The 27,897-nt window shown below is 50.1% G+C and overlaps 2 protein-coding genes across 6 annotated transcripts in view; one reads left to right on the top strand and one right to left on the bottom strand.

The window, feature by feature from the left end:
• VWA2 (von Willebrand factor A domain containing 2) overlaps positions 1 to 8,464 on the top strand; it is a 51,412-nt gene extending 42,948 nt beyond the window's left edge. For both annotated transcript variants that reach the window (XM_033182025.1, XM_033182019.1), the window contains exons 11-14: positions 21 to 593; positions 2,993 to 3,544; positions 4,283 to 4,408; positions 5,269 to 8,464. In XM_033182025.1, the coding sequence (XP_033037916.1) occupies positions 21 to 593; positions 2,993 to 3,544; positions 4,283 to 4,408; positions 5,269 to 5,366 (1,349 nt within the window). In that variant the 3' untranslated portion in view covers positions 5,367 to 8,464. The remainder of the gene's footprint in view (positions 1 to 20; positions 594 to 2,992; positions 3,545 to 4,282; positions 4,409 to 5,268) is intronic.
• Positions 8,465 to 8,783: 319 nt separating this feature from the next.
• Positions 8,784 to 27,897, bottom strand: part of AFAP1L2 (actin filament associated protein 1 like 2) — a 107,823-nt gene continuing 88,709 nt past the window's right edge. For 2 of the 4 annotated variants that reach the window (XM_033182006.1, XM_033181987.1), the window contains 13 exons: positions 26,812 to 26,991; positions 23,032 to 23,121; positions 21,089 to 21,173; positions 20,469 to 20,573; positions 18,447 to 18,658; positions 16,085 to 16,230; positions 15,112 to 15,223; positions 14,210 to 14,455; positions 13,958 to 14,126; positions 13,029 to 13,184; positions 11,100 to 11,293; positions 10,858 to 10,980; positions 8,784 to 9,949 (listed from right to left, as the gene is read on the bottom strand). In XM_033182006.1, coding sequence (XP_033037897.1) covers positions 9,923 to 9,949; positions 10,858 to 10,980; positions 11,100 to 11,293; positions 13,029 to 13,184; positions 13,958 to 14,126; positions 14,210 to 14,455; positions 15,112 to 15,223; positions 16,085 to 16,230; positions 18,447 to 18,658; positions 20,469 to 20,573; positions 21,089 to 21,173; positions 23,032 to 23,121; positions 26,812 to 26,991 — 1,845 coding nt within the window. In that variant the 3' untranslated portion in view covers positions 8,784 to 9,922. The other 2 variants (XM_033181996.1, XM_033181986.1) reach the window with 1 other exon arrangement.

The raw sequence follows: 27,897 nt of genomic DNA, 5'->3' as shown, positions 1-27,897 counted from the left end.
TGTTGCTGTGATCCCTGCAGCCCCGAAGCTGAGCCTGGAATGCAGGGTCGACCTTCTCTTCCTGCTGGACAGCTCTGCGGGCACCACTCTGGACGGCTTCCTGCGGGCCAAAGCCTTCGTGAAGCAGTTTGTGCAGGCCGTGCTGAGTGAGGACTCTCGGGCCCGAGTGGGTGTGGCCACGTACAGCAGGGAGCTGCTGGTGGCGGTGCCTGTTGGAGAGTACCAGGATGTGCCTGACCTGGTCAGGAGCCTTGATGGCATTCCCTTCCGTGGTGGCCCCACCCTGATGGGCAGTGCCTTGCGGCAGGCGGCAGACCGTGGCTTTGGGAGCGCCACCAGGACAGGGCAGGACCGGCCACGCAGAGTGGTGGTTTTGCTCACTGAGTCACGCTCCGAGGATGAGGTCGCGGGCCCAGCGCGTCACGCAAGGGCGCGAGAGCTGCTCCTGCTGGGTGTAGGCAGTGAGGCCGTGCAGGCAGAGCTGGAGGAGATCACGGGCAGCCCAAAGCATGTGATGGTCTACTCGGACCCTCAGGATCTGCTCAACCAAATCCCTGAGCTGCAGGGGAAGCTATGCAGCCAGCAGCGGCCAGGTAAGGTCCCCGGTGCCTGGCCCAGGGCCGCTGGTCAGCAGGCAGGTCCTTCCTCCTTTTGGCCACCACTTAACCATCATTCTCTGCCAGTGCCCCTTCTAGGACCTGAAACCACAGCCCCACTCTTTCAGGTACCAGTCACATAAATAATTTCTCAGTTTACCTGTCAACAAAAATGGGACTAATAGTAGTACCTCCTGAGAGACCTTTAGTGAGAATTAAGAAAGATGGGCGGTATACATGCTTAGTACAGAGTAAGCACTCGGCAAACTCTAGGTGTTGCTGTTATTATTAATCATGATTTTATTATTGTTACAAAGAGCTCTGAATCTACCAAGCAGGCTCCAGAGCAGCAGCTTGCCAGCTCCTTTGATGGCAATCCACAGGAAGAAGTGCATTCCTGGTGCACACATGCACATGTATGCACACACACACATGCACGTGCATGCACACCCGCTGGTTCAGCCACACACAACGGAAACAAACGCTTCCTGAGAGGATACTTACCCTGTCTACCCAGGAGGGATTCTGACATTTTTCTCTTCTGTTCTGTTTTGCAAACCATGAAGTTGATTTTTTATGACCCTATTGGAAGGCACTCTAGTGAACACTGCTTCCGTGCAGAGGCCTGGCCTGTGGCCAGAGATGTCGTAGCTGAAACACGTCCTTTTTTTCTTTTGAGACAGGGTCTCGCTGTTAACCCAGGCTGGAATGCAGTGGCACGATCATAGCTCACTGCAGCCTCGAACTCCTGAGCTCATGTGATCCTTCCACCTCAGCCTCCAGAATAGCCAGGACTACAGGTGCACAACACCATGCCCAGCTAATTGTTTTATAGAGATGTGGTTTTGCTATGTTGCCCAGGCTGGTCTCGAACTCCTAGGCTCAAACAATCCTCCCACCTGAGCCTCCCGAAGTGGAGGGATTACAGGCATGAGTGAAATGCATCCTTTATAGGGCTCCTGGAGATCTCCCTTGGTAGGTGGGCATGGGAAGCTACAGATGCGATTCTGCTTCTCAGCCCTGATGCCACCACTCTCTCCAAGGTGAGAAGCATTCCCTCCTGTAAGGTGGAAGGACAAGAACTGGCTGCCCACTCCCACCTTGCCCCTCTAGGCTGGCCTAAGTGCTTTTGTTCTGCTTCTTTGTTTGGTTGGATTTTTTAAAAAATAATAGTTGTAGATTTATAGGGGGGAAAAAAAAGGACAATAGTGGAGAGGTCCCTATACCCCACACCCAGTTTCCCCTCCTATTTACACCTTGCATTAGTATGGCACAGTGTTACTATTAATGAACCAGTATTGATACATTATTATTTAGTGAATCCATGCTTGATTCATATTTGTTTAGTTTTTACCTAATGTCTTTTTTCTGTTCCAGAATCCCATCCAGGACCTCACAGTATATGTAGTCAGCCACCTTCCCCGTAGCTGTGATAGTTTCTCAGACATTCCTGGTGTGGGAGTGGTTTTAAAAACCAATACTCAGAGCATCAGATCCTCTAACTTCACACTTAGAATTTCCAGTGGTTCCCCTTTGCACTTGGAATAAAACCCAAACTCTATCCCCTGGCTTCTGAGAGCTCTCCGTGGCCTGGTCCCCATAGGCCTCTGCATCCCCTGCATGGGACAGGCCTTTGGCTCATACTTACTTGTCTTTCAGTTCTTAGGTGAAATGTCACTTCCCCAGAGAAGCTCTGACCCCTTCTCCCAGTCTTGTTAGGTTACCCTACTGGTAATGTAAGTCCCCTGCTTTTCCCTCCAGGCTGCCGACATCATTTGTAATTCTATGTTCATTTCATGTCTGTTCCCCTAGACTGTCAGCCTGTTGACAGCAGGAATGGGCCTATTTTGTCCATACAGCATCTAATTAGTGCTCTGCATACTGGGGATAGATGAAGGCACAGGTAAAGATGTTGTCACAAAGGGTTGCCCAGAAGCCCCATGGGTTACATAAGACAGGAACTTATTTCTCTCACATACAGTTCAGAGGTGAGTGGCCCGGGCCAGCAGGGCTTGGTCATCTTATGGCTTCCACCTTGAGGTCCAAGGTCACCATTTCTCAGCCAGCAGGAAGGGGGAGAGGGGAAGTGGAAGGTAAGCAGCTTCCAGCTGCATGAATTTGAAATTGATCACGTCCGTCAGATAGAACTTAAGACACGTGGCCACCCTAGCTGCCAGGAAGGCTGAGAAATGTGGTCTGGCCAGGCACTCATCTTCCTGTTAATATTCTAAGAAAGTTCTGTTCTGTGGCTAAAAGGAAGACATAGGGGGTGGATTCTGCCGTGAACAGAGCACCCTGGCTGACCTGGGCCGTACCCAACCGGGCAGTCCCTGGGTCCCATCGAGGGGCTCTGACTGGCAGATCCACTGCTGAAGCCCCTCTGCTTGCTCCTGCAGGGTGCCGCACACAAGCCCTGGACCTCGTCTTCATGTTGGACACCTCTGCCTCAGTAGGGCCTGAGAACTTTGCTCAGATGCAGAGCTTTGTGAGAAGCTGTGCCCTCCAGTTTGAGGTGAACCCTGACGTGACACAGGTTGGCCTGGTGGTGTATGGCAGCCAGGTGCAGACTGCCTTTGGGCTGGACACCAAACCCACCCAGGCTGCGCTGCTGCGGGCCATTAGCCAGGCCCCCTACCTGGGTGGGGTGGGCTCAGCCGGCACCGCCCTGCTGCACATCTATGACAAAGTGATGACTGTCCAGAGGGGCGCCCGGCCTGGTGTCCCCAAAGCTGTGGTGGTGCTCACAGGCGGGAGAGGTACAGAGGACGCGGCTGTCCCTGCCCAGAAGCTGAGGAACAACGGCATCTCTGTCTTGGTCATGGGCGTGGGGCCTGTCCTAAGTGAGGGTCTGCGGAGGCTTGCAGGTCCCCGGGATTCCCTGATCCACGTGGCAGCTTACACCGACCTGCGGTACCACCAGGACATGCTCATTGAGTGGCTGTGTGGAGGTGAGTGGGGGAATTCACATCCTCAGGGCTATCCCCATGGCAGGCCTTCAGCCTGAGCCTTCACATACATCATGACAAGGACGGCAGCTCTTCCCAGCTACTGAGCACTTGGTTACCAACTGCCAGGTTCTGTGCTAAATCCCATGCTCACATAAAATCCTACAGTAGGTATAACCATCCCCATTTGACATTTAAGGTATAGCAAGTTTAACTAACATAGATAACTGCCTCCCAAACTTGACAATTTACGCATTCCCTTTAAACAGAACCCACTTTTAGGATATCCACAAGCTTCGTAAGGGTCTACAGATCCCACATTGACACTGACTTGGGCAGTGACAGAGCCCAGAGCAAACAGAGCCAGCCCAAATCCAGTGATCTCCTCTTCACCTTCTTAGAAGAGACAGGAGAATCACTTGAACCCGGGAGGTAGAGGTTGCAGTGAGCCAAGATCGCACCATTGTACTCCAGCCTGGGCAACAAGAGGGAGACTCCACCTCAAAAACAAACAAGTCTGCCATGTGTATGGCACATCTGAGCAATGGAATCTCCACGAGTCTGTAGGACAGCTGGATCTTACTAACCTAGCCAAGTGGTATGCAGCACCAACCATGAGCTACCAGGGCAAAGGGAAACATGATTCTAGTAGCCTTGCACCTCTACTGGGCTTACTTAGGGTGGGGGTTTTCAGGTCTAACCCATGCCCGGCCGGCCTGGTGGGTGTGTTCTCCATTGCAGAAGCAAAGCGGCCAGTCAGCCTCTGCAAACCCAGCCCATGCGTGAATGAGGGCAGCTGCATCCTGCAGAACGGGAGCTACCGCTGCGAGTGCCGGGATGGCTGGGAGGGCCCCCACTGTGAGAACCGTGAGTAGAACTCTTGCTCTGCATGTGTCAGCCAGGGATGGTATTGTGAGCCCTGCCAAGTCCCACAAACTCAGCTGAAGGCAGATTCTAAAACATTCGTTCAGTGGAAGGAATTATTCAATCATTTCCCCACAAACCATTTAGTGAGTACCTCATGCATCCCAGGCATTGTTCTAAGTGCGGGAACATAGCAGTAAACAAATAAAACCTCTGCCCTCATGGAGCTTCCATTCTAATGGGGAGGCAGACAATAAGCAAATTAAGTGTAATACAACATGTGATGTGTTAGACGGTGCTCAGCACCCTAGAGAAAGTCATGACAACTAGGAGGGAGGCCACAGTTAGGAGCACAGTGGATCCAGGGTACAGGAGGGCAGACAGAGGCAGGGATGGGTAAATGCGGTGGTGGGAGCTGCTGGAAGCTCTTTTTGGGGTTCTATTTGCTCAGTAAAATGGGAAGAACAGCTAAGTGAGGATGAGGAGGAGGTGCTAGAGGTGTGAGAGAAAAGAAATGACTATCAAGAGAAGGGTAACAGATTAGGGCCTAGAGAGTGATTGTTGGGAGGCATTAGAGGTCTACTTGTGGCTCCTGTTCATGAGTTTGAAGTAAGAACAGCCAGAAATCAGAAGACAAGTCCAGTCGGAGCCTTGCTTTTTTGGCCATGGGCAGAGTTTGGCTTCCTAAGGCCAGAGAGAAGCTCTGGAGGACAATCTGATGGGGTCTCTGATCTGGCATCTTCTGCTGGGGGCGAGGTGGGTTGTAGAGTAGGATCAGGACCTGAAGGGGTCCTCAGAGGCTGTTGGAGGGCTGAGAAGGGGATGCAGACACTCCTGTCCTCAGAGTTCACTTCCTTCCCCAGGATTCTTGAGAGGAGACGCCCCTGAGGCACGTGGCTCCCATGCAGGAGGGCAGCAGCCGTATCCCTCCCAGCAACTACAGAGAAGGCCTGGGCATTGAAATGGTGCCTGCCTTCTGGAACGTCTGTGCCCTGGGGGTCCTTAGAATGTCTGCTTCCCGCTGTGGCCAGGACCACTATTCTCAGTGAGGGAGGAGGATGTCCCAACTGTAGCCATGCTGCTTAGAGACAAGAAAGCAGCTGATGTCACCCAGAAATGATGTTGTTGAAAACTTTTGATGTGTAAGTGAACACCGACTTTCTGTATCTGCTGTGCCTTGTTGAGGCTATGACATCTGCCACCTTTTCCTTGAGGATAAACAAGGGGTCCCGAAGACTTAAATTTAGTGGCCTGACATTCCTTTGCCCACAATCAGTGCTAGCTAGAATGTTGTTGACACAGTAATGCCCGGCAGAGGCCTTTACTAGAGCATCCTTTGGATGGTGAAGGCCACAGCCTTTCAAAATGGAAAGCAGCGGCTTTTCTGCTTCCCCATAGACATCCTGGATGCATTTGCATTGAGTCTGAAAGGGGGCTTGAGGGACATTTTTGACTTCTGGTGACTGCCTTTTGTGTGTGGAAGAGACTTGGAATGGTCCCAGACTGAAATGTGACCAATTAACCAGCTTGTTTGATGATGGGGGAGGAGCTGAGTGTGCAATTGGCCCAGGTCTGGAGGGACCACGTGAAATTGTTCTGAGTAGTGAGCAGTGTCCACGTGAAAGGTCTTCCTTTAAAAGAGGTTACGGCTGGAGGCTGTGGCTCACGCTTGTAATCCCAGCACTTTGGGAGGCCGAGGCAGGTGGATCACCTGAGGTCAAGAGTTTGAGACCATCCTGGCCAACATGGTGAAACCTCATCTTTACTAACAATTCAAAAAGTAGCCGGGCGTGGTGGCAGATGCCTATAATCCCAGCGACTCGGGAGGCTGAGGCAGAAGAATGGCTTGAACCCAGGAGGCGGAGGTTGCAGTGAGCCGACATCGCACCACTGCACTCCAGCCTGGGCAACAAGAGTGAAAATCTGTCAAAAAAAAAAAAAAATTACTTAGGAGGGATTGTGGCGTGTTTATGGAATTCTTTCCTTATTCTCCTTTTAGTGGGGCAAAGAGAAGATTCTTAAACTTAAAAATATAGGATAAAGAAACTTAACAGAGATTTTGCTTTCTAAAGCATTGATCTTACGCTGCCTAGGTTTTAGTTTTGTTTTGCTTTGCTTTTCTACACAGTTTTTAAAGAAATATTTCAAGAAATGTTGGTTATTTACTAAACAGGGATATTTGTACCTATGCAGCAAAGAGGCATATTTGGAATATTCTCTGGCAAACTAGATACTTACTATCCCTGCAGTATTTAGGAATTACTTCTTCTCCTTAGTTGTGTTGTTTAGAGTTGGATTTTCAGTAGAAATCTTCCTAGAGCTCTGACATAACTCCAGACACCTTATCGTTTTTCTTTTTTTTGAGACGGAGTTTCGCTCTTGTTGCCCAGGCTGGAGTGCAGTGGCACAATCTCGGCTCACTGGAACCTTTGCCTCCCAGGTTCTAAGTGATTCTCATGCCTCAGCCTTTTGAGTAGCTGGGATTCCAGGCACATGCCACCATGCCTGGCTAATTTTTGTATTTTTAGTAGAGAGAGCATCTCACCATGTTGGCCAGGCTGGTCTCAAACTCCTGACCTCAGGTGATATCCCTGCCTCGGCCTCCTAAAGTGCTGGGATTACAGGGGTGAGCCACCGTGCCTGGCCTGTTTTTCTTTATAAATATTTTAACATAATGTTTTATAGACAAACATTCAAGCATATTTTGGCTTTAAGAACTTCAGGATTTCTGGTGCTAGAAAAGTGCTTGAAGCAGTATCATCATGATTTTAGATATTAAAAAGTCTGGTGTACCAGACATTGAGTCATAATCATCTATATTCAAGGGATAGTGTCATTGATAATATTCTGTTCACAGAAGACAACGTCCAGGGCAGGATCACGTGCTCCCTGGCAGATGCTGATCAGTGATGTCATAGAAATTACATGAATGCATTGTCTTTAAATAGCAGTTTAACCATGTTATAATGTAAGCTTTTTGTCTTGTTCCGGGCTGGTATTTGGGTCCCCTGATTGAATTACTTGGATTTAAACAGCAAACTCTGGGCTCTGGACTTACATAGTAAAGACCTTTACCATTTCTTTGTTGGAGATGGGGTTCCCACCTCTGAAACATTTTTTTCTGCTTTTGTAGCGACGGTGCCACTGAATAGTTCAACTTTTGTCAGTCCCCCAGGAAAGTGCTATCCTTTGGCCTAACTAGCCAAGCCTTTTTTCTTTCATTTAAAAGAAATTAGCTTTAATTTTTACCTTTAATTACTTATTCAAGTAAGACAAATATATTTTCCTTGCAAGAATTAAAACATTGCATATAGGCCATAAATTTCCTTATTTTCTTTGAATGATCCTGATTCCAGTCATCTTGTTGAAGCCCCTAGTTCTAATAACTGACTCTTGCTTTTCTAGAGAAATATTTCCAAATGATCCTAGTTTTTGTCTCTTCCTTTTAAAGTTGTATACCACGTCTTTTTGCATTGCCTGGGACCTCTAGAATAATGTTTCACGAAGTAGCAGGTATCCATATCTGGTTCTTGACTTTTTCATCATTATAATTGTTTTCTATGGGTTACTTACCAGTTGAAGAATGCTTTATTCCTAGATGAACTAAGAGTGTTTATTATGTGTTGAGATTTTTGGTATGCTTTTTCTTCTTCAAGATAATGCATTTTTAAATATTTAATCTGTTAATGTGATAGACTATCCATTTGTATATTTTCAACCCTTGATTTTTTTGGATAAATTCTATTTGGTCATTGAACATCATTCTATAAACTCTGCTGAATTTCATTTGCTAGCATTTTATTTCAGATTCTTTTAATCTGTGTCCAACAATGAGATTTGTTTTGTTTTGAATTTTTGGTATCAGAGCTATACTAACCTTATAATGGAAAATACATATTTCTCAAACTTTACACAGATATAATTTGAAAAATCTTGTATCTGTACTTAAGGCCTCCATTTCAGTTCTGTTATTTTATATTGCCTTAGGTTGTCTATTAGTCTTTTTAATGAACCAGATTTTGGTTTTGTCATTTTTTAAATAAACTTCCTTAATTACTATTTAGGCAACCTTTCCAGTATTGGTATGTTTCTTTTTTCCCAAGAATTCTTTAGGAGTATATTTAACTTCTGGGAGTACTGATTTTTCATTTACTTACATATGATCAGTTTCTGCAGATGTTTCCTGTGTCTTTGGTATGTTGTTAACTGTACTACTAAAATTTGCTTTCAGTCTTATCTATGCTCTTTGATTCAAGGAGGCTGAGTTTCCTGCTAGGACCCCATCTTGTAGTTCAGTGTGTAAATAACCAAAACATTTCCTCCCTTGAGAACCCCTCAGGCCCTGCCCCAAGTCATTTCATGAAATACAAGGAAAACCTCAAACACAATGAACATTTTATTTTAAAAAAAAATCTAACTCACCACTTGGTAAAAGGTCACCAAATGTTTATGAGAGAGGAAATAAAAGACCTTTAGTTCTCAGGAACCAAGTGTTAGAGAACTGATACACAACCCCCCAGAAATGAGGCAGAGATAATAGATGAAATGTTTCAACCTGTGTTTAAAAAAAAAAAAAAGTTATCAGAGGAAAAGACAGGGGCAGCACAAGGAACAGCACTGCCAATTTTAAGAGGGAGATCATCCTAACCAAAATTCACCACTTTGTTCTTGGAAGGGGAATGGATATCATTAAACAGAACTTAAAATCAGGGACTATTTATATTAAATAACTCTTCCCTTAAAAATGGCCCGACCACAGGAATATTTTTCCCTATGGTAAAGAGTCAGTTTAATCTCAAAAAACACTTTTCACTGTTCTAAATGACAGGATTTTAAGCATTTTTTCCTATATATAATACAGCATCACTTAAAATGTTATTTAAAGACAGTTGATTCAGGCCTGCCTTAGACTGGAAGGAAGTATTTAACTTAGTGGGATCAGTGCTTCAGCTTGGTCCCAAATATTTTCCCCCATTACTGTTTCTGGATGTCAATGCTTTTTAAAATCGCTGAAGACTGAGTTGAGCCTGGTAATATTGGAAAGAACTGAAGGCAAGGATGGTTTGATCCCCAGCTGCTAAGTATTGGATAAGAGACAATGGCCAGGAGTTTAGGTCTTCTCACTCACCAAAGTCAGGTGACCCATAAGACAGGGCCCTGCTTCCTTGATTCATCTTCCACCAAAGTCTAAACATGAGGTTTTTTACTGTTTAAAAATCTTAGTAAAGCAATTGATGACAACTTCAAAACAGAAACACACAACATCCCTAAATACAACGTCTTGTTTACATCCAATAGACTTAGGTCTCCAAAGAAGCCTCCTTTTTGTTGTATTATTTCCTTTAGCTCTGAAAAGGGACAGATCCTCCTCTTAGCTGAAGCTCTCCATTCACAGTACCTCAGTCTTTGCTTTTTCTTCTAAACAGACTCACCCTTTTGCAGAGTTTTTGCTTTAACAAAGCAGGATTGTCACCAAGGTCCACATTGACATGAGAGTCTTCAGATGAAGCTTGTTTTCTAACTTGCTCCTTTCTTCTCCCATTCCTAGGGTACCATTCAAATATGAGCACCCACCCCCAACAAAAAAGATAGTTATCCACTGTAGCAACTTTGATATACATAGAAAAAATGTGAGAAAAACTATTTTAGGCATAGAGGTGACAAACAGGTTTCAAACCCTGTGTGTTCGTCACTGCTTAGAGTGCCTATTCAGAGATTTTTGAGACTGGCATAACAGCGAGTGCCTGTAAGTGATGTCTCCCACAGCAGCAAGGGAGTGGAGGTTCAGATGCTTGCATGGAATTATTGGTTAGCCATTGTTGTGAGCACCTCCAAATATCTCCAGCAAGTAAGCAGGATAGGAATAAAGAACAGAATTTGCCAAAGGCAGCCCTAGGTATGTTCTTTAGTGTACAAAGACTTTAGTGTACAAATGAGTAAATGATTAATGATACTTTTTGACTTGACTAACCCTCAGGGAGAAACTACATCATAGTATGGATTCCTCATTCACAACTTGCTGAGAATTTTGCCACTAGTTGGGTGGTCAACTTTGGACAACTCAAACCACCTATGTGAGTCTGTTTCTTTGGTTTTAGTCAGTTACTCTTGTGGAGTAACTGACTTTTTGATTTGAAAACTCAGTCATAATCTGTCCCTGAGCTGCAGCTGTCCTGCTGCAATCTACCCGTAACTGTGTGGAGGGCAAGAACTGAAGTATCCCCAAGTTCACAGGAAAGGACACTCGAACCTACTGCAGGCACCTTTCTGGTTGGTCAGTGCGAAAGACTGAGCCAAAGGCATGGCAAAGCCACTGCCACTCCCTGGTGAGTGCTGAGCCCTTGCTCAGAGCTGGTGCCAAAACCCACAAAGCACCACCTGGGTCAGAAGATGGGCCCCTATTTTAGTGACATTCCTGCTGGCCCCAAGGGAGACTGGGAGTGACTACTTACCTTGGCTTTCTGGAGGACAGTGCCTTTGCCTGTGACCATGACTGAGAGAGGCCTGTTCTTGAGCGTGGTTGCAGAGTTGACCGGGGTACAGTCTGGGGCAGAGGCAGGTGTGACAGCTTTGGGCTATGGTTACAGGAGGAGAGCAAGGACTGAGTCAAGGGGAGGGAGATGTGACCTACCTGCCCCAACCCATGTCTAGGGAGCCCTACAAGCAGCCCAGAGGCCACGGCTCTAGCACTCACGCGGGGGCTCGCATTCTCCAGGTGGGTGGTGTCCACAGTGGTGCCCAGTGTCACAGGCCCCGCCTCAGCCTTCTTCAGGTTGTCCTTCACCTCCATGATGCTGAGCTCCAGGTCCACACGCCTGCTCTCCTCACCCCGGCACTCCTCGTCCATTTCCTTCAGCTTCTGCTCTAGGCTGGCCAGGACTTCCTTGTCTGGAGAGAGAATTATGCAGGCCTCAGAGAACAGCATCTCAACCCAGGCCAGGGAGCCCTGCTGGGTGGAGGCAGGATCTACATAGCCCACCACCCAAGAAGGACCACAGGTCTGGCCCCAACACTTAAGAGCCGGGAGGGGCCTGTGTGCCGGGGCAGCCTGGAGGCCTGCTCTAGTTAGCATTCTGCAAAGCCTAGGAGGCTCTTGGGGAGGAGAGCTCTGGCTTCACTAAAGGGCATGAGTCTGAGGCCTAAGCCCCTTCTTGTAGATTCTCAGAGACTCTTGGTTGTTTTGACAGTGACCCAAAAGGGGGAGGGGCTTTATTCATGGCCCGTGGAGGAGGGCTGGGCAGCTTGACCTTCCCTGCCGAGTTCCCTCAATCCTCTGACTTCCCTAGGCCTAAGAGAGGAGGAGTCCTCAGCCCTGGCTCCTCCTCTTAACCCTGGACCTCTCGGGTTGCTGCTGTCACACCATGAAATGATGCCTAGGGCCTGTATCCTAGAAGCTCACTGCTGGAGGAAAGGATGGTATCACGTATGTACCACATAGAGTCCTGAGCACAGGGCCACTGTTTAAAAAAATACAGTTCAAGCTGGGTGAGGTGGTTCACGCCTGTAATCCCAGTACTTTGGGAGGCTGAGGTGGGCAGATCACTTGAGGCCAGGAGTTCCAGACCGTCCTGGCCAACATGGTGAAACCACGTCTCTACTAAAAATACAAAAATTAGTTGGGTGTGGTGGCACGTGCCTTTAATCCCAGTTACTCAGGAGGATCACTTGAACCTGGGAGGCAGAGGTTGCAGTGAGCCAAGATTGCATCACTACATGCCAGCCTGGGCAACAGAGCAAGACTCTGTCTCAAAAAAAGAAGAAAAGCCAGTGGGTAACTTTGCATCCTCAAGACCTTCCCTCACCAGTCAGCTGAATTTGTCCCCAAACCTGCACTGCTTGTTCATGCACCTCTACAATTTAAATAAACACAAAGTTACTCCATGAACACTAAGTCAAATACTTTGAAAAGGTTCTAGAAGAGGCAGGTTGCAGCTGGTCATGGTGGTTTACACCTGTAATCCCAGCACTTTGAGAGGCCAAGGCAGGTGTCCCTTGGGCTCAAGCTCTAGACCAGCCTGGGCAACATTGTGAGACCCCATCTCAATTGTTTTTAATTTTAAAATTTTAAATGCAGCAGATTGCCAGGAAATAGCTGTCAAATGATATGAGTGTGATTTGGAAGATAATCTAGAAAGACTTCTTGGCAAGTGTCTTAAGTTTTTGTTGACTTTAAAGAAATGAAAGCTGATGCATTAACAGGTGTAGTTAATGCATGAAGGATGACATGAGACTCCAGTCAGCCGACCAGAGCTCAAAAAGTCTGCAGTGCCAGGTCCTCAAAAGATGGGCCAAGGAATATGCATTTAAGTGACAATAAAATACTTATGGCCTATGCATAATCCACAAAACTTCTTCCTTTAACTAGCTTTTCACAATGACCTGCTGGTCCTATTGATGTTCTGTCATAGGCTTTCTCTCTATGTCCAGGAGAATGACCTTTCAGACAGGATTGGAGGAAAGAGGACACACAAGGAGCACCCACCTAGGCCAAGAGTTGAAGGGGCCAGGGCCCACTGATTGGGAAGGCAGGTGACAGCCAGATCTTCCACCAAAAAGTTAAGCCTACAACAGCCCTCTGAGCTGAGGGTCCCTCCCAACTGGGGGGGCCCCTTAGGCCCCTTACCTGTACATTTCAATAGGGTTTCCTTTAGCTCCCGTTTCTCTTTCCGGAGCTGAGCCAGGTGCCCCCGGATTTCTTCCTTCTTCTTTTCAAGCCTCTCCTTCTCCTCTGTGTACCGCTTCACCTCAGCTTCTGTCCGATTCTTGCCAAGCTTGATCTCTACAGACCCAGAGAGGGAAGCCCCAGGTCAGCACAACTGGATCATGAGGGCTGTCCCCAATCTACTGGCTCGGATAGAACCTGGGGCTTTGGCACAGAGCCCTGCTAGGCTGGATGCCAGACCTGGACAGGTCCCTCTACCTCTCTGAACTTGTTTCCTAATCTGAAAAGGATGGTGTGATGGTTAATATTGAGTGTCAACTTGATTGGATTGAAGGATGCAAAGTACTGTTGCTGGGAGTGTCTGTGAGGGTGTTGCCAAAGGAGATTCACATTTGAGTCAGTGGACGGGGAGAGGCAGACCCGCTCTCAGTCTGGGTGGGCACCATCTAATCAGCTGCCAGCGTGGCTAGAATAAAGCAGGCAGAAGAACATGGAAGGACTTGACTTGCTGAGTCTTCCAGCCTTCATCTTTCTCCTGTGCTGGATGCTTCCTGCCCTCGAACGTCAGACTCCAAGTTCTTCAGCTTTTGGACTCTTGGATTTATACCAGTCGTTTGCCAGGGGCTCTCAGGCCTTTGGCCACAGACTGAAGACTGCATTGTCGGCTTCCCTACTTTTGAGGCTTTGGGACTCGGACTGATCCACTAACTGGCTTCCTTGCTCCTCAACTTGCAGATGGTCTGTTATGGGACTTACACTGTGTGATCGTGTGAGTCAATTCTCCTTTATAAACGCCCTTTCATATGTACATCTATCCTGTTAGTTCTGTCCCCCTGGAGAACCCTGACTAATACAGATGGAATCGGGCTAACTTCCCCAAGCACAAGTACCTGCACTGGTCACGCGCAACCTGTCCTTCACAGGTGGGCTGGCACCAGGTGGGGTGGCCACCACGGTGTCAGGGCAGCTCGGTGGGAAGGAGATTCTCTGCTGTTCAGTCTGGATTTTGACGGTGGTGATTCTCTGAGAAGGCTCCTCTGGCTCCAGACTCTCCAGCTGCTGTGGGGGAAAGCAGACCTGGCTCAGCTGGCTGAAGGGCTGTGGGAAGGTGGTCTGGCTTTCCTGCAGGGGAGGGCCTGTACCTGTTCCCCCAGGTTCTCTGGACACTTCATGCAGGGCTCATCTGGGGTGGGGCCTGGGCCTGGGTCTGTAGGGAGGGCCTCAGTCGCATTGTCCAGGTGGGACGACGTCGGGGAGGAGGCCTGGGCCTGGGCACTGCTGGGGCCATGCAGAAAGGACTTGACAGGTGTGAGGTCCAGGTACACTCGGTCAGATTCCCTCTCACTTGGGTCATCCGCAACAAGGGTGGCTTCCTCGGTAGGCTCTGCCTGCAGAAGAGAGAGTGTCTGGGGCATTCACCATTACCTCCACTCCCTCAGCTGTGGAGGGGGCACCAGCCCTGCCTCACAGCTCTGGTGCCCACCTCACAATGGTCCAAGAGATCTCACTCCCTCCTGGTGGGGGCCACTGGTTGAGTCCTAGATATGTCACTCAAGGTGGAAGACCAGACAGGGCACTTAACTTCCGTGAACCTTGTTTCCTCATCTAAAGAGGTAAAGAGCAGCACCTTCCCATAAGGTGGTTAGGGTTCAAGGAGATCATCTGTAGGAGGTCCTCAGCTCAGCACAGGCTTCAGTGCCCAGCACGTGGAAGCTGCCATCGGTGTGATCATCTCACTCGACAGTCGATTTGGGCCTGGGAGCCTACTGGTGCCTCCACTCCCAATCCCACCACCACACCCCTAGCCCTGACCAGAGTGGTTCACCAGTGTTTCATCTAGAAAAGTCCCCAAGCCAAGCAGACTGCACAGCCTCACGTATAGGAGACAGCCTTGTTGCACTTAGGTGTCTGCACTGATGGACTGGTAGGTGACTCAGAACCCACTCAATCTCAGGGATACTCTAATGATCTCTGGCATTGAGGCACTGAGGTTTGGAGGAGGAGGGCTGGAGAGTCCCAGGCCGCTGCCTGGCCGGGTCCTTACCGCAGCTGTGAGCTCTGACAGTTCCACGTCATCATACAGCTCCTCCTGGCGGTCCTGGCTAGGCAGGCCATCGATGTAGGTGTTGGGCTCTGAGAATTTTCTCTGCATCAGTCTGGAAACAGGCCGAGGTGGCATGCATGAAGCACCCGGGGCAGGGTGGCAAAAGCACCAGGGTCCAAGGATTCCCAGTGATGAGTGGTTGCCATCAAAGTGGTTGCCATGAAAGTGGGACACCCACCTCCACGGATCAGAGGGCACCTCCTCCCTCTTTCCCAGTGCCTTCTTCCTGGAATTCTTGGTTCAAGATTTTCCTCCCAGAAAGACAACCTTCCCTTGCCCATACGCCTCGTCCTAGGAGGATCCCTTTGCTATCTTCTCCCCGATTCCTCCCTTCTAGGATCCCCTTCCAGCAACCACAACAAAAAAACCCCTTCTCATTTCATCTTCACAATACACTTGGGGTGGCGCCCGCCACACTATCCCTGTCTGGTCCATGAGAAAACTGATTCTGTTTCAGTGGCTCGGCCGGCTTCCACGAGACTAGCTCTACCACCCTGACCAAAGAACGCCTCCCCCTCAGCCCGTTTGGTCATCTGGAAACAGAAGCACCACCCCCTGACCTGCTTTTCTCCAGAGTGTGCTGGAGATCCAGTGAGGGATTCACTGGAAGGACAAGTAGGAGGTCAGGAAAAGTGACAGCTCTGCCCGGAAGAGCTGGAAAGTCTAACTGCTGCCGAGGATGCCAAAGCCGCCCCCAGGGCCCAAAGCCTGGCTCGGCTCCTTGCTCTTAGCTTAGCTCCTGGCCATTGGCCGGGCCTCCCGGAGGGCTGCTCCTTGGCTTCCCACCTTCCTGCTGCTGGGTAGAGAGGGGTGGGACCCTGTGTTCTCTGCTGCCCTGGACTCCGGCTGACCCAGGGCCTACAGCATGGCCAGGAATAGGAGAGTATACAGAGGAAGGGTCCAAATTACTCACAAGAGGGAGTTTTTGGCCGCACTCACAATACAGGAAACCCTGTCGGCATCCACATAGTCGTAGGTGAACTCTTCTGGGTCTGTCTTGGAGCCTGACTCGGAGAGCAGGAGACCCAGCCAGTGGCCCATTTCCTCGGAAGACTTGGCCTGGAACGAGGCCAAGAGAGATATGAGCACAGCCAGGCTGTGCTGCCTGGTGCCAGCCCCTCCCCACCAGGCCATGACCGTACCCCTACCCCAGAGCCCACCCACAAAAGCCTCTGTAACAGCCCAGGGCCATGCTCTTCCTGCTCGCCAGCCTATCCCACCCCCCAATGGCCCCAAATAACATTTCCTGTCAGTGACATCTTGATGCCACCTCAGTAATGCTGTGGACTTTTCTCCTAAGGACCATATGAGATTTATATACATTGTGTTTCTAGGAGGTGAAAACTTATCACCAGGTGATCACTATTAAAAATTGTTAGTGACCACCTGTTAGTTTTAAAATGATTAAAAAATTGTCTTTTAAGTGGACACTTGTATTTTATGAACGATGCATGTCATCACCTTAATCCCATATACAACAAGACTCCCTGGATCCCTAAGAAATAACAACATTCAAATTTGTTTTTGTTCATGGCTCCAGTAAAGTCGGGACAACTTTTAAATGCCTTACACTAGCTCAGCTGCTAAATTGTGATCAAAATCCCAGTGAATTTGGTATTTTTTTTCCCCAGGGGACAATGCATTCTAATCAAATTCATCCATTAGGTACCTCAGTTAAAATGTCAACATTGTTTCTTTAAAATGAGAAAAAACTGCCCATTTAATCAAAGCTATAGGTTTATTTTCATGAGGAAAATCAGCTCCCTTTGGTATAACCCATAGCTCCATCACTTTTGCTGCTACATTCTCTTCACCAAAGAGGTATTGATGAACAGAATTTGACATTTAGCTGATTTCCTTTTCACGGTTTTTTTTTTTTTTTTTTAAAGACAGAATCTCACTCTGTGGCCCAGGCTGGAGCGCAGTGGCAGGATCTTGGCTCACTGCAGCCTCTGCCTCCCGGCTTCAAGCAATTCTCCTGTCAGCCTCCCAAGTAGCTGGGACTACAGGTGCCCCACCAGCCCCAGCTAATTTTTGTATTTTTAGTAGAGACAGGGTTTCACCATGTTGGCCAGGCTGGTTTCAAACTCCTGACCTCAGGTGATCCACCTGCCTTGGCCTCCCAAAGTGCTGGGGTGACAGGTGTGAGCCACTATGCCCAACCCCCACTTAGTTTCAACTGGATTCTAAATAGCTTTTCATAGGCCTTCCCTTGTCCAGGCTGCATCTCTGCCCTGGACAGCTGTGACAGCTTCCTAACAGGTCCCTTCTTGCCCCCTTCCATCCACTCCCACCCCAGTAGCTGGAGGAAGCATCTCAGAACCCCGATCTGAGCTTGCCGCCCTCCCCTGAAAGCCATCGGGGCTCTGTTGCTCCTAGGATCAAGCCCTCTCCTTCCCCTCCAGCCTGTCACCCAGCCCCCAGTACAAATCTATAGCACCCTCCCCACTTCTCTCCAGTCATTGAAGCTCAGCGATCGGTTGGGTGATTTGCTGAATAACATCACACTCCCAAACTAGGACATAAGTGCCACAAGGACAGGGAGCCCATATTGCTCTTGTCCACCATATTCCTGTACTGAGGAGATGTTTGTTGATGGGGAACAGCTGAATGGACAAATATAAGCTATAAGCTAGACCCTGGGAAGCAATTGAGATGTGGGTCTCTCAGCCACCAGAGGGCAGGATTGGAGCGAAGTTTGAATGAGGACCTTCTCATCAAAGACTAAGTGAAGGAGCATTCACGGGCAAGTGGGTGCTTCCATGCGTGGAAGAGACTCAGTCTCCGCTTGCAGCAGCTTGCAAGGCATTATATCACTTCTTATTTTGGTAAATGTAACATATCAAACAGGATGGGGAGTGAGAGGAATGTAATTGTATCACAAAGTGAATTTTTCCCCCCAGATAAGCTCTAACAGTGTGGTTTTTATGTACTGGGCCTAGAGGCTGTCCCAGCTGGTGACACCCAAACAAAACAGCACCCACTTTGAATCCCCAGCAGCTTTTTTCCAGTGGCTCAGGGAGTTAAAAATACTCCTCCTGCCCCAAGTGCAGGAAGTAGCGCATGGCTCCACTCCTATAATGCAACCACCCTGAGGTCAGAAAAGGAATGGAAATTTTTAAAAATGCAAACAATCTCAGGCAAACGAAGTAAAAATAACACGTGGGGACATTGATTCTTCCTTGGTAGGATTACAGTCCTGGAGACTGGCAGCAAACAGCCACCACTGCCACATCCTGGCTGACCCTGCTCCCTGCCCTGCAGGCCGGTGGTACCTCAAGCTTGGCCAGCTCCTCGCCCTTGTGGAGGATGCGGAAGGAGTAGAGGTGGTCGGGGCTGGGGTCTGGGATGACCTCGCAACCCACCAGGCTGAGGGGTTGCTGGGCCACCTTGCTCCGGTTCCGGTCCTGGTAGAAGTGCAGGTGATTGTCCCTGACAGAGCACCACCGAGACTTCCACTGGCTGTTCACGAGCACATTCAGGTAACCTGCAGGAAGAAGTGCAGATGCAGGAGGGGACGGGGATGCAGGAGGGGACTGGGCTGCAGGAGGGGATGCAGATGCAGGAGAGCACGCGGAGTCAGGAGGGGACGCAGATGCAGGAGGGGACGGGGCTGCAGGAGGGAGCGGGTCTGCAGGAGGAGATGCAGATGCAGGAGGGGATGCAGGTGCAGGAGGGGACGCAGGTGCAGGAGGGGACACAGATGCAGGACGGGACTGGGCTGCAGGAGGGGATGCAGGTGCAGGAGGGGACGCAGATGCAGGAGGGGACGCAGATGCAGGAGGGGTTGGGGCTGCAGATCTAGGAGGGGATGCGGGCACAGAAGGGGATGCAGGTACAGGAGGGGATGCGGGGACAGGAGGGCATGGGTGTCCAGGTGTGTTCTGGGCTGGCACCGCCTCTGGGCTTCCTTAGAGTCCCCATGGAATCTCAGCTTCAGAACCCATCAGACACCTTCCCTGTCCTAAGGGATTGGAAGCTACCCTGAGCTTTGGCCTGCTGAACCAGGCAATAGGGTGAAAGTGCACAGCTGCCTTCCTGCCTGGCCCAGTGCTGGATACACAGTGGGGATCATGCATATTGCCAAGCCATATTAACACAAAGTGGTAGAATTAAAGATCAGGACAGAGATGCCACACACACCCATCATAATCCTCTGGACTTTGGATCATGAGCGGTGGGATCTCAGATGTGTTAAGCACCCCCACAGTCCTGGGAAGGAGAGCAGCTGTGGTTCTCTCTGTCCTCCCCTAGCCACAGGGAGCATGCTTCACTGCTGAGTAGACATCCAGCAATAACCCAGCCACATCTCTTAAACAGTGACTCACAGGGACCGGGCTCCCAGGCCAAACATCATGCCCCCTGAGGCCACTGCCTGGCACCCTGGCTGGAGAAGCAGGAGAATGCAAAGATACACCCGTGTCTACTGCCTTCCTAGCCCACCCCCACTACCCTGCCAGCCTCAAAACACAAGAAAACTCAGCTGGGACTCAGGAAGGGAACCCAGAGATGGGACAATGGCCTTCAGGCCCCAGGAAGGATGACCTCCAACGTGGGATCAGCTTGGGGATCAAGATACCAGGCGCACCCCAAGATATTTCCCAGGAAAGGCTTGTCACTCCTCCTAGCCTCAGTTTCCCCAAGTATGAGCGAAGGCTGTAGAGATGACCTCTAAGAGCCTTCCTGCACCCATACCCTCTGCACCAGTACAGGGTTCTCATTGTCCCCTTCATGGTCTCGGCTGTTCCCATCTCAGAGTCACTGCTCCTGTCCACAGCTACCATTCCGCTCCTACATGCCCCTCAAGGCTCAGGTCCACAAAGCTATCTCTGACCCCAGGGCAAGAAAAGTTCTCTCTGTCCCTGAGTCCCGATAGCTACGAAGATGGCACAGTGCATGCTTATGGGTATAAAATCATCACCTCCCTCAGGCAGGCTGTGAGCTCTCAGTACTGTGCCTGCCATCCTTCTGCTTGGTCCCCTTTTAACATGGTCCCTGCCATACCCTGTAAATACAGATCAAATGAACATCATTTTTAAAAGAATTCTAGGAGGACACCAATCAGTTACCCTTCACTTCCACAAAGGCCCCAACAATGCAGCAAGAGAGAGTTGGATCAGGCATAAAGAACTGCCTACAGTAACAACAGATGGGAACCTGACGGCTGCAGGCTCTCCATCCCTAGAGATGTTCACGAAAGACCTAAAACCCCCTGCCTTCACTGTCTGAGCTCGCCTTCCTGCAGGCTCCAGCCCAGGGAATAAGCCTCTGGTCCCGGAGGTAGCTACAATTCTTACTGGATGTCTCGAGGGACCTCTCCACAGGCTCCAGTGAGGTGGATTTCTTCCTGCCCAGATTCATTAGGTTGCTCAGTTTGAGGCCAGCAGAACATTTCTTCTTGACTGTCAAGATGAGACAGAAAGCAATTGGTATTGCACGTGGTCCATCCGCATGCCCATGAGAGATGGAAAAAATAGCAAACCCATTTCCACTCCATCCACCCATCCCTCCCCGCTACATATGCGCGCACATATGCACACACACACATCTCCCCAAACCAGGAGCCACAGGCCAGAGTCAGGTGTCTTTAAAGTCACACATTCAAGAGGGGTACATAGACTTCTTATAGAATATACAACCACTTGAGAATCTTTACAGACTGTACTGGCTCAAAGAGATTTGAAATAGGGTTAGCAAACAAGAAGAAATGGAAGAACATTCTATCCCCAGCATTTCATGAAGCTTAACTTCAATTTGGCCATGTTTCCCTTTTTCCTGAATCTATTAGCAGTATTTCCAAGTAGTTTATTAATGGGAGGCCATGTTAGAACCAGCTGCTAAAACCCATTAGGGTTGAACCCGACAGCCCAGTCTCACAGCCTGGGACACCATTCCCCTCCCGATCACACGATGTTACCATCTTTGGTTTCTGGGACCTCAGGGTGGCCATCCACGGAGCTCCCATACTCTGAAGCTGACAGGTACTTCTCAGCTGTATCTGGCTATGGACAAAAGAGACATGAATGGGGATCACTAGCTGGGAACAGTTACCTTGGAGACCACAATTTAAGGGAAAATAACAGATGGTTCTTCATTGTATGCCAGAGGTTATATGCCTGAGCAAACCCCTGCCGGCCACCTAAATGGCAGAATCCAGGTCGCTGGTAGGACACTGGCCCAACTTCCAAATGGCTGCTCAACCTGATGTGACGGTGACCCCGTAGGCAGTGGGCAGGGCAAGCAGGTTGCTCAGGGGTGGCATTAGAGTGTGTGTCCCCGATGGCGTTGACTGCCAAGCTAGCAACCACTCATACTGCGAGTGTGAAGTCTTTTGAGAGCTGACTGTTCCAGCAACGCGAGCTGGTTCATCTGCACAGGAGCAGACCATGTGATCTGAGTCCTGGCCGGAGCATTCTGCTGCCAGGCTGGTGCCCGAGTGAAATGAGCCTCTCTGAGCCTCACTCTGCAGGTGTCACATAGGGGTGACATCCCCATCTGCTCACAGGGCTGTTGGGGACTCAAGATGATCCCTAGAAAAGTGTAGCAGCTGCTGTTAGAACATGAAATCCTCAGAACGTTCCAATCAAGTTGCGTTTAGAGCGTCACCGACTCCAGACCTCTAGAAAACAAGCTGACGGCCTCCCAAGCAACAGGACCGGCCTTAGGCAGGGTCCAGGGCCAGCAGTCCCAGGCCAGGGAAGCACTGCATGCCGAATCTTTAGGGACAGCTCTTGATTCTCACCCCAATGTGAAGAAAACCCAAATTCGTTCCAACTTTTGTTTTCTTGTCAGTGGCCAAGGAATAAATGAGACCATGAAAAATGGCCCCTCCCGAGTCACTCTGGAATCTGGAGGGACTGTGGGCTATTTCTCCATGTGGGATGACCTGTGCCTTCTGGAGAGTAAGTGGCCTCCTTTCTGCTCCAGCCCTCTGTGTGTCTCGTTTTCCCCACGGCCGGGGTGGGGACCCCAAGAGGAGCCACAGTGACGTTCTGACTGTTGTGGTGTCCACACTTCAGGACACCTACCTGCAGGTACTCAGGGACAGGAAATGTGACCCCACAGGTGACAATCCTCCTTTTGGCCAGAACCTAATTCACCTTCTTCAGCCTTGACCTTTAAGCCCAAAGCTCCCCCAAAGCACCATGCAAATGAACACTACAGCCCTTTGGTTGCAATCAGCCTTGACACAGTACCCCAGACCCAGAGGCCCTGCTGAGGAATAAGGGGGAAGGAAGTGCCTCATAAAATCAATCTCCCTATTTAAGAATGCAGGCCAAAGTGACTTTTGTTCCAATAAAGCTTCCCCCGTCCCCCCCACCTGCCCACCCCCCGCACCCACAAGCAAGAAAATATTTTAGGTCTGTATCCGTTTCCTCCATTTTCCTGCCAAGCTAGAGTTACTGCTCTTTTCCAAGCAGCGTATGTTTCTTTTCCTTTTTTTCTTTTTTTTTGAGATGGAGTCTCCCTCTGTCACCCAGGCTGGAGTACAGTGGCGCTGTCTCGGCTCACTGCAACCTCCACCTCCTGGGTTCAGGCGATTCTCCTGCCTCAGGCTCCCGAGTAGCTGGGATTACAGGCGCCCACCACCATGCCTGGCTAATTTTTGTATTTTTAGTAGAGACAGGGTTTCACCACATTGGCCAGGCTGGTCTTGAATCCCTGACCTCAGGTGATCCACCTGCCTCAGCCTCCCAAAGTGCTAGGATTACAGGCGTGAGCCCACCGTGCCCGGCCTCCAGCATTGTATGTTTCTTATTAATTGGACTGAAATATGAAACGAAGCTCCCAATTTTACACTTTCAATTTTTCGAGAAAACATAGAAGGAGATTCTCCCTCCAGGCAGGGCAGAGGCTTACTTTCTGGCAGTTAAAGCGCTGGGCATCCGGGGTGTACTGGTTTCCTTCAGATGCTCCTTCGGAAGGCAGGCCGCTCACTTCCTGGATGACCTGAGGCAGGAGGGAAGCCGTTAGCAGAGGCTGAGGTCCTCCGGCCAGCACTCACAGCCAGGCCGAAGCCAGGGGCCCTGCAGGTCAGCGGATAATGGGTGGAAGAGAGAGAGAAGAAGAATTTCCAAGGAGGAGGGCCCCTACCCCAGCCCCAAGGCCTGCATGTGGCCCCGGGCCCAGCTGGGCAGGCTGCAGTGGGGAGGGCTCGTTGTTTAGGCTCCTTTCTGCAGGTCCCACATGTTCAGGGGCACGCGAAGGGGGGCCTTGGCAGCAAAGGCCAAAGATGACCAGAGCCACAGCCCAGGGCTCCATGAGCCCCTTTCCTGCCACCACTCCAGGCAGGACTACTGTTCTGTTGTAGATGTGATGAACAACTGCCTTGCTAGACAGTCCCTCTGGCTTTCCAGAGGTCAGGCAACTCTCTGTGGAGTCTCCACACTGCCTGAGGAGCAGGCCTGCAAACTGCCTTGTTCTAATGACCCACTGGCTCTCCCGACTCGCCTGCCGCCACCCACCCACCCACTCTCCTCTGGGAAGGGGCCTCTTCACTGGCTTCATTGACCAGTGGAAGAAGAGGGTCTCTCTGTAAAGGCTGGATACAGAGAGGCTGTGCCTTCTGAAAGCGTTCTTGTCTTTGAAACCCCGAGCAGAGGCTATGGGGCAGGGGTCTCAGGAAGAGGGCGTGAGACTCTGGGGAGGGAGGCTGGGTCCAGAAAAGGGTGGGTAGGTGGGTTTGGGCTGCTGGAGGAATGGAGCCTGGGCTGGGGGCAGATGCAGAAAGTCAGCAGTGGCTCTGACTATGCAAAGCATTGCCTCCGTCTGAGCCAGGAGCACTCCCTTCTTCCCGGGGGAACTCCAAGGGTGACCAGAAACACACTGCCCACCTGGAAGCCCTTTGGAGGTGCAGAATTAGAGTGATTTCAAAGATCCTCCTCTTTCAGTCTATGCCTAGAGTAGTTTGTGGAAATGGGTTTCAAATCAGAAGAGCCCAAGAACTCCAGTTTGGGACTGTGGTCCACACTGAATATGCAACCCAGTGTCAAGGGAAGAGCGCAGGCACTAGAGTTGGCACCTGTGTGACATTGAGTCCGAGCCTCAGCCACTGCATCTGTAAGCTGGGACAATACCTTTGCCAGAAGCCGGCTGTGAGCACTTGTATATCAAGTACCCAGGCACACGATTACCATCCCTATTAGCTTGGGCCAGATACACAGATCACAGATGCCCCTGCCCAGGGAAAGTGCCACTAAGCCAGGAGTTCAGGAGTGGGGTAGGGGCAGGGTTGTGCTTCCCGGGAAAAGCCCTGTCTTGTGCCTTCCTTTACTGGGACCCTCGTCCCATAGTCAGCAGCTCCCGTTTACTGCCATATACCTGTCTCACCCTGGGCACGGGTGTGAGTATGCAGAATTGGGACACAGAGGCCCAAGGAAGGTAGATGGGGTTCACAAACCCAATGCAGCCAGATGAAGAGCCCATCGGACAGGCGGACCAGCCCCTACTGCCAAAACGCAAGAGTGGGCAGCTTCTCAGAGCAGGCATTTCCAGCCAAGTCCATCTCTGCACTTATCTGACCGGGGGAAAGGGTCTGTCTGTGGAGGCCAGACACAGAAAGTCTGTGCTTTCTGAAAGCGTTCTTGTCTTTGAAACCACCAGCAGAGGCAGTGGGGCCAGGGGTCTCAGGAAGAGGGCGTGAGAGTTTGGGGAGGGAAGCTGGGGGCAGGGAGAGGATCAGTGGATCTGAGCAGTCAGAGGAACAGAGTGGGGAACTGGGAGCAAGTGTGTGTGTGTGTGTGTGTACATGCATGCACAATGCATGAACATAAATATGCATGCAAATGTGCATACATGTGCATTTGTTCATGTGTGTACAAATGTATACATGAATGTGCATGTGTGCATATATGTGTGCAAATGAGTGTGTGTGTGTAGTGAGGATGGGGAGGGATAGGAGCCAGGAAACCAACAGCCCAGAGCTCTGGGTCCTAATCAGCTCTGCAGCCCAGGACAAGCCCCCCACTCCCTCTGGGCCTCAGTGGTCTTATCTGTAGTATCCAAGTTTCATGGAGCACTCAGTATGTACCAGGCACAGTGCTAAGCACTTTGTGCACATTAAAGAATCCAGCCCCAAATCACTCAGCTAAAAAGGGGTGAAGCCAGGATTTGAACTCAGAGCCCTGGCTCTTAAATGCCCAGGGCTGGCCTTTCAGAGCTTGTTAGCTCTCTCAGGAACCCCACCCCACATGGAGATCTGTGAAGCCAAACCACAAACCTGTCTATGCACTGGCCTTTCTTTTTCTACATACCACTGTCTTTCACCACTTGAAGATTTTGCAATAAAGACTGAGATACCTGTCAGCACCTTCTAGAAGCTTGGTTAGGCCAGGCCTGGCATTTCTAAAACAATTAGTGGGTTTACAAAAACAGCCTGCCTGCTCCAAATCTAGGGTACTCAATCTAGGGATGGACCAGTGCCTCAGGTGGGTACATTTTGGTCACGTTTTACTGAGGCGGTCCAGATCTGTTTCTGACAGGCTGGCCAAGGTGGTTACATTTAGCTGGGTGGCAGGTGGAGTGGGGTGGGGTGCAGGTTAGATAGAATGCTTCTGTGCTGAAGTGGTTGTGACGGGAGCGGGGGCAGCAGGAAGGAGGGGAGGGGCAGCAGGAAGGAGGGGAAGGGCTGCTCTGGCTCTTGCTGGCCTCACCAGGGTCCCTGCTGGGTTTAGAGGTCCCTCTGGAATTGGGGATCCATTCCTGGTGCAAACTTTACACCTGCTGGAAGCATCAAGCCCAGCTTTTCACCTCCCCAAGTGACTCATCATTATCACACCCGGGGAAGCATGGGCAGAGTGGACCACAAGCATTTGCGGTGGGAGGAGGCACAGCACTGTATCAGATGGGCCTAGGTCTGAGAACCAATGCTGCCACCACTTGGCAGATGACTTGGATCCATCACCTCCACCCTTTGAGCCTTAATCACCACTCCTGTAAAATGGTGACATTAACATTCCCCAGCCATCCCCAGTGTGGTTACATGGGATAAGTTGCTAATAGTCCTTGGTCTATGGCAAATACATGGCAAACGACAGCAACATATATTCTTCTTTAATAAGGAGGTGGGGGAGCTGGGTGCGGTGGCTCACGCCTATAATCCCAGCACTTTGGGAGGCTGAGGCGGGTGAATCGCGAGGTCAGGAGATTGAGACCATCCTGGCTAACACGGTGAAACCTGTCTCTACTAAAAATACAAAAAATTAGCCAGGTGTGGTGGCGGGTGCCTGTAATCCCAGCTACTCGGGAGACTGAGGCAGAAGAATGGCGTGAACCCGGGAGGCAGAGTTTGCAGTGAGCAGAGATCACACCACTGCACTCCATCCTGGGCGACAGAGCGAGACTCCGTCTCTAAATAAATAAATAAGTAAGTAAGTAAGTAGGTGGGGGATGCCTCACTAGAGGCAAAAAGGGAAATGGATTTCAACCGCACCCGAGTCGGGGCTACTGGGGATTCAGACCTAGCAGCAGCATGCTGTAACCCATTTGCAGAAGACAGATCACTACCACTTAGAACACAGGAAGCCCTGCAAACTTGAAGGATCACAAATCTTCTACCCCTGACCCTATCATCCATCCCTTTAGAAAGGCTGGGGGCCACAATTCTAGGAGCCCCTCCAGGTGGTCTGGTGTCCCCCTCACCCTGAGCCACTGCTCAGCCTGGTCCTTGCTCTGCAGGCCCAGCACAATCACGTCGGCATTCATCGGCGTGATCTTCAGCTTGTGCTCCTTCTTCCGCACTTGCTTCTCCTTGTGAACGACGCTGCTGCCCAGCAGGTTCACATCCAGCTGAGGGCTGTGGTCCTTGGAGGATTTGTAGCACTGGAAGGAAAGAGAGAAAATATACCACTTTGCCAGGGCTGCCGGGCAGAGGTGATGTGTGCAAAGGCGGGGCCGCTGGACGTTGCAGGACCCACCAAGAGCCTGACTTTACCCAGCAAAACTAAGAGGCTGGACACCCCGAAGCAGGCCTGGAGCCTTAACCTCAAATATCAGCAACTCCTGTTCTTCACATCAGATTGTCCCTCTCTCCCTCAAGCCTCCTTCTCACTGGCCTCAGCCAAGGATGCTCCAGGATGCTGCTATCCAAATGGTTCAAACTTGCCCCAGGCCTGGGGGGCCCTAAAATACGTCCTTTGTGGACACCTTTCAGTTCTCCAAAGTGGACAGACTTTCACTCTTTCTCCACCTCTCTGCATTGCTTGCTTGGCTTCTGGAGTAAAGGATCCATAAGGCACAAACACTAAGCTTCTTCTCTGCCTAGTTAGGAAGATGATGTGTTAACAAAGAAAGGAAGGATTCTCTTCCCCTACCACAGAAAATACTTTACCCCTTGGCTCCCTATTTGTAAAATGGGGGAAACATTACAGGCTTGCTTAAAAGGATTACCTGAAATAACATTGGCACGGAGCAGGGCCTGTTGTAACTAGGCAAGAAAAGGTGTTTATAATAATTCCGTGGAATTTCAAGTCAGGACATGCAACTGGGAATTTTAATTTAAAATAGCAGGAAACAGGACTGTTGTCAGAGTAATATCTGGTTCCTTGCTGGGTCTGGTCTTATAATCAGTAATTCAAAATATTGTTGTTTCTGAGAAGATACCTAGCATTCTCATGCTGCACAGATAAAAACAGTAGCAAGGGCCGGGTGCAGTGGCTCATGCCTGTTAACCCAGCATTTTGGGAGGCTGAGGCAGGTGGATCACAAAGTCTGGAGTTCGAGACCAGC

This window comes from Trachypithecus francoisi, unplaced genomic scaffold, assembly GCF_009764315.1.
Source record: "Trachypithecus francoisi isolate TF-2019V2 unplaced genomic scaffold, Tfra_2.0 Contig01579, whole genome shotgun sequence".
Lineage (NCBI taxonomy): Eukaryota > Metazoa > Chordata > Mammalia > Primates > Cercopithecidae > Trachypithecus > Trachypithecus francoisi.
This window is presented reverse-complemented; position numbering and strand designations above follow the sequence as displayed.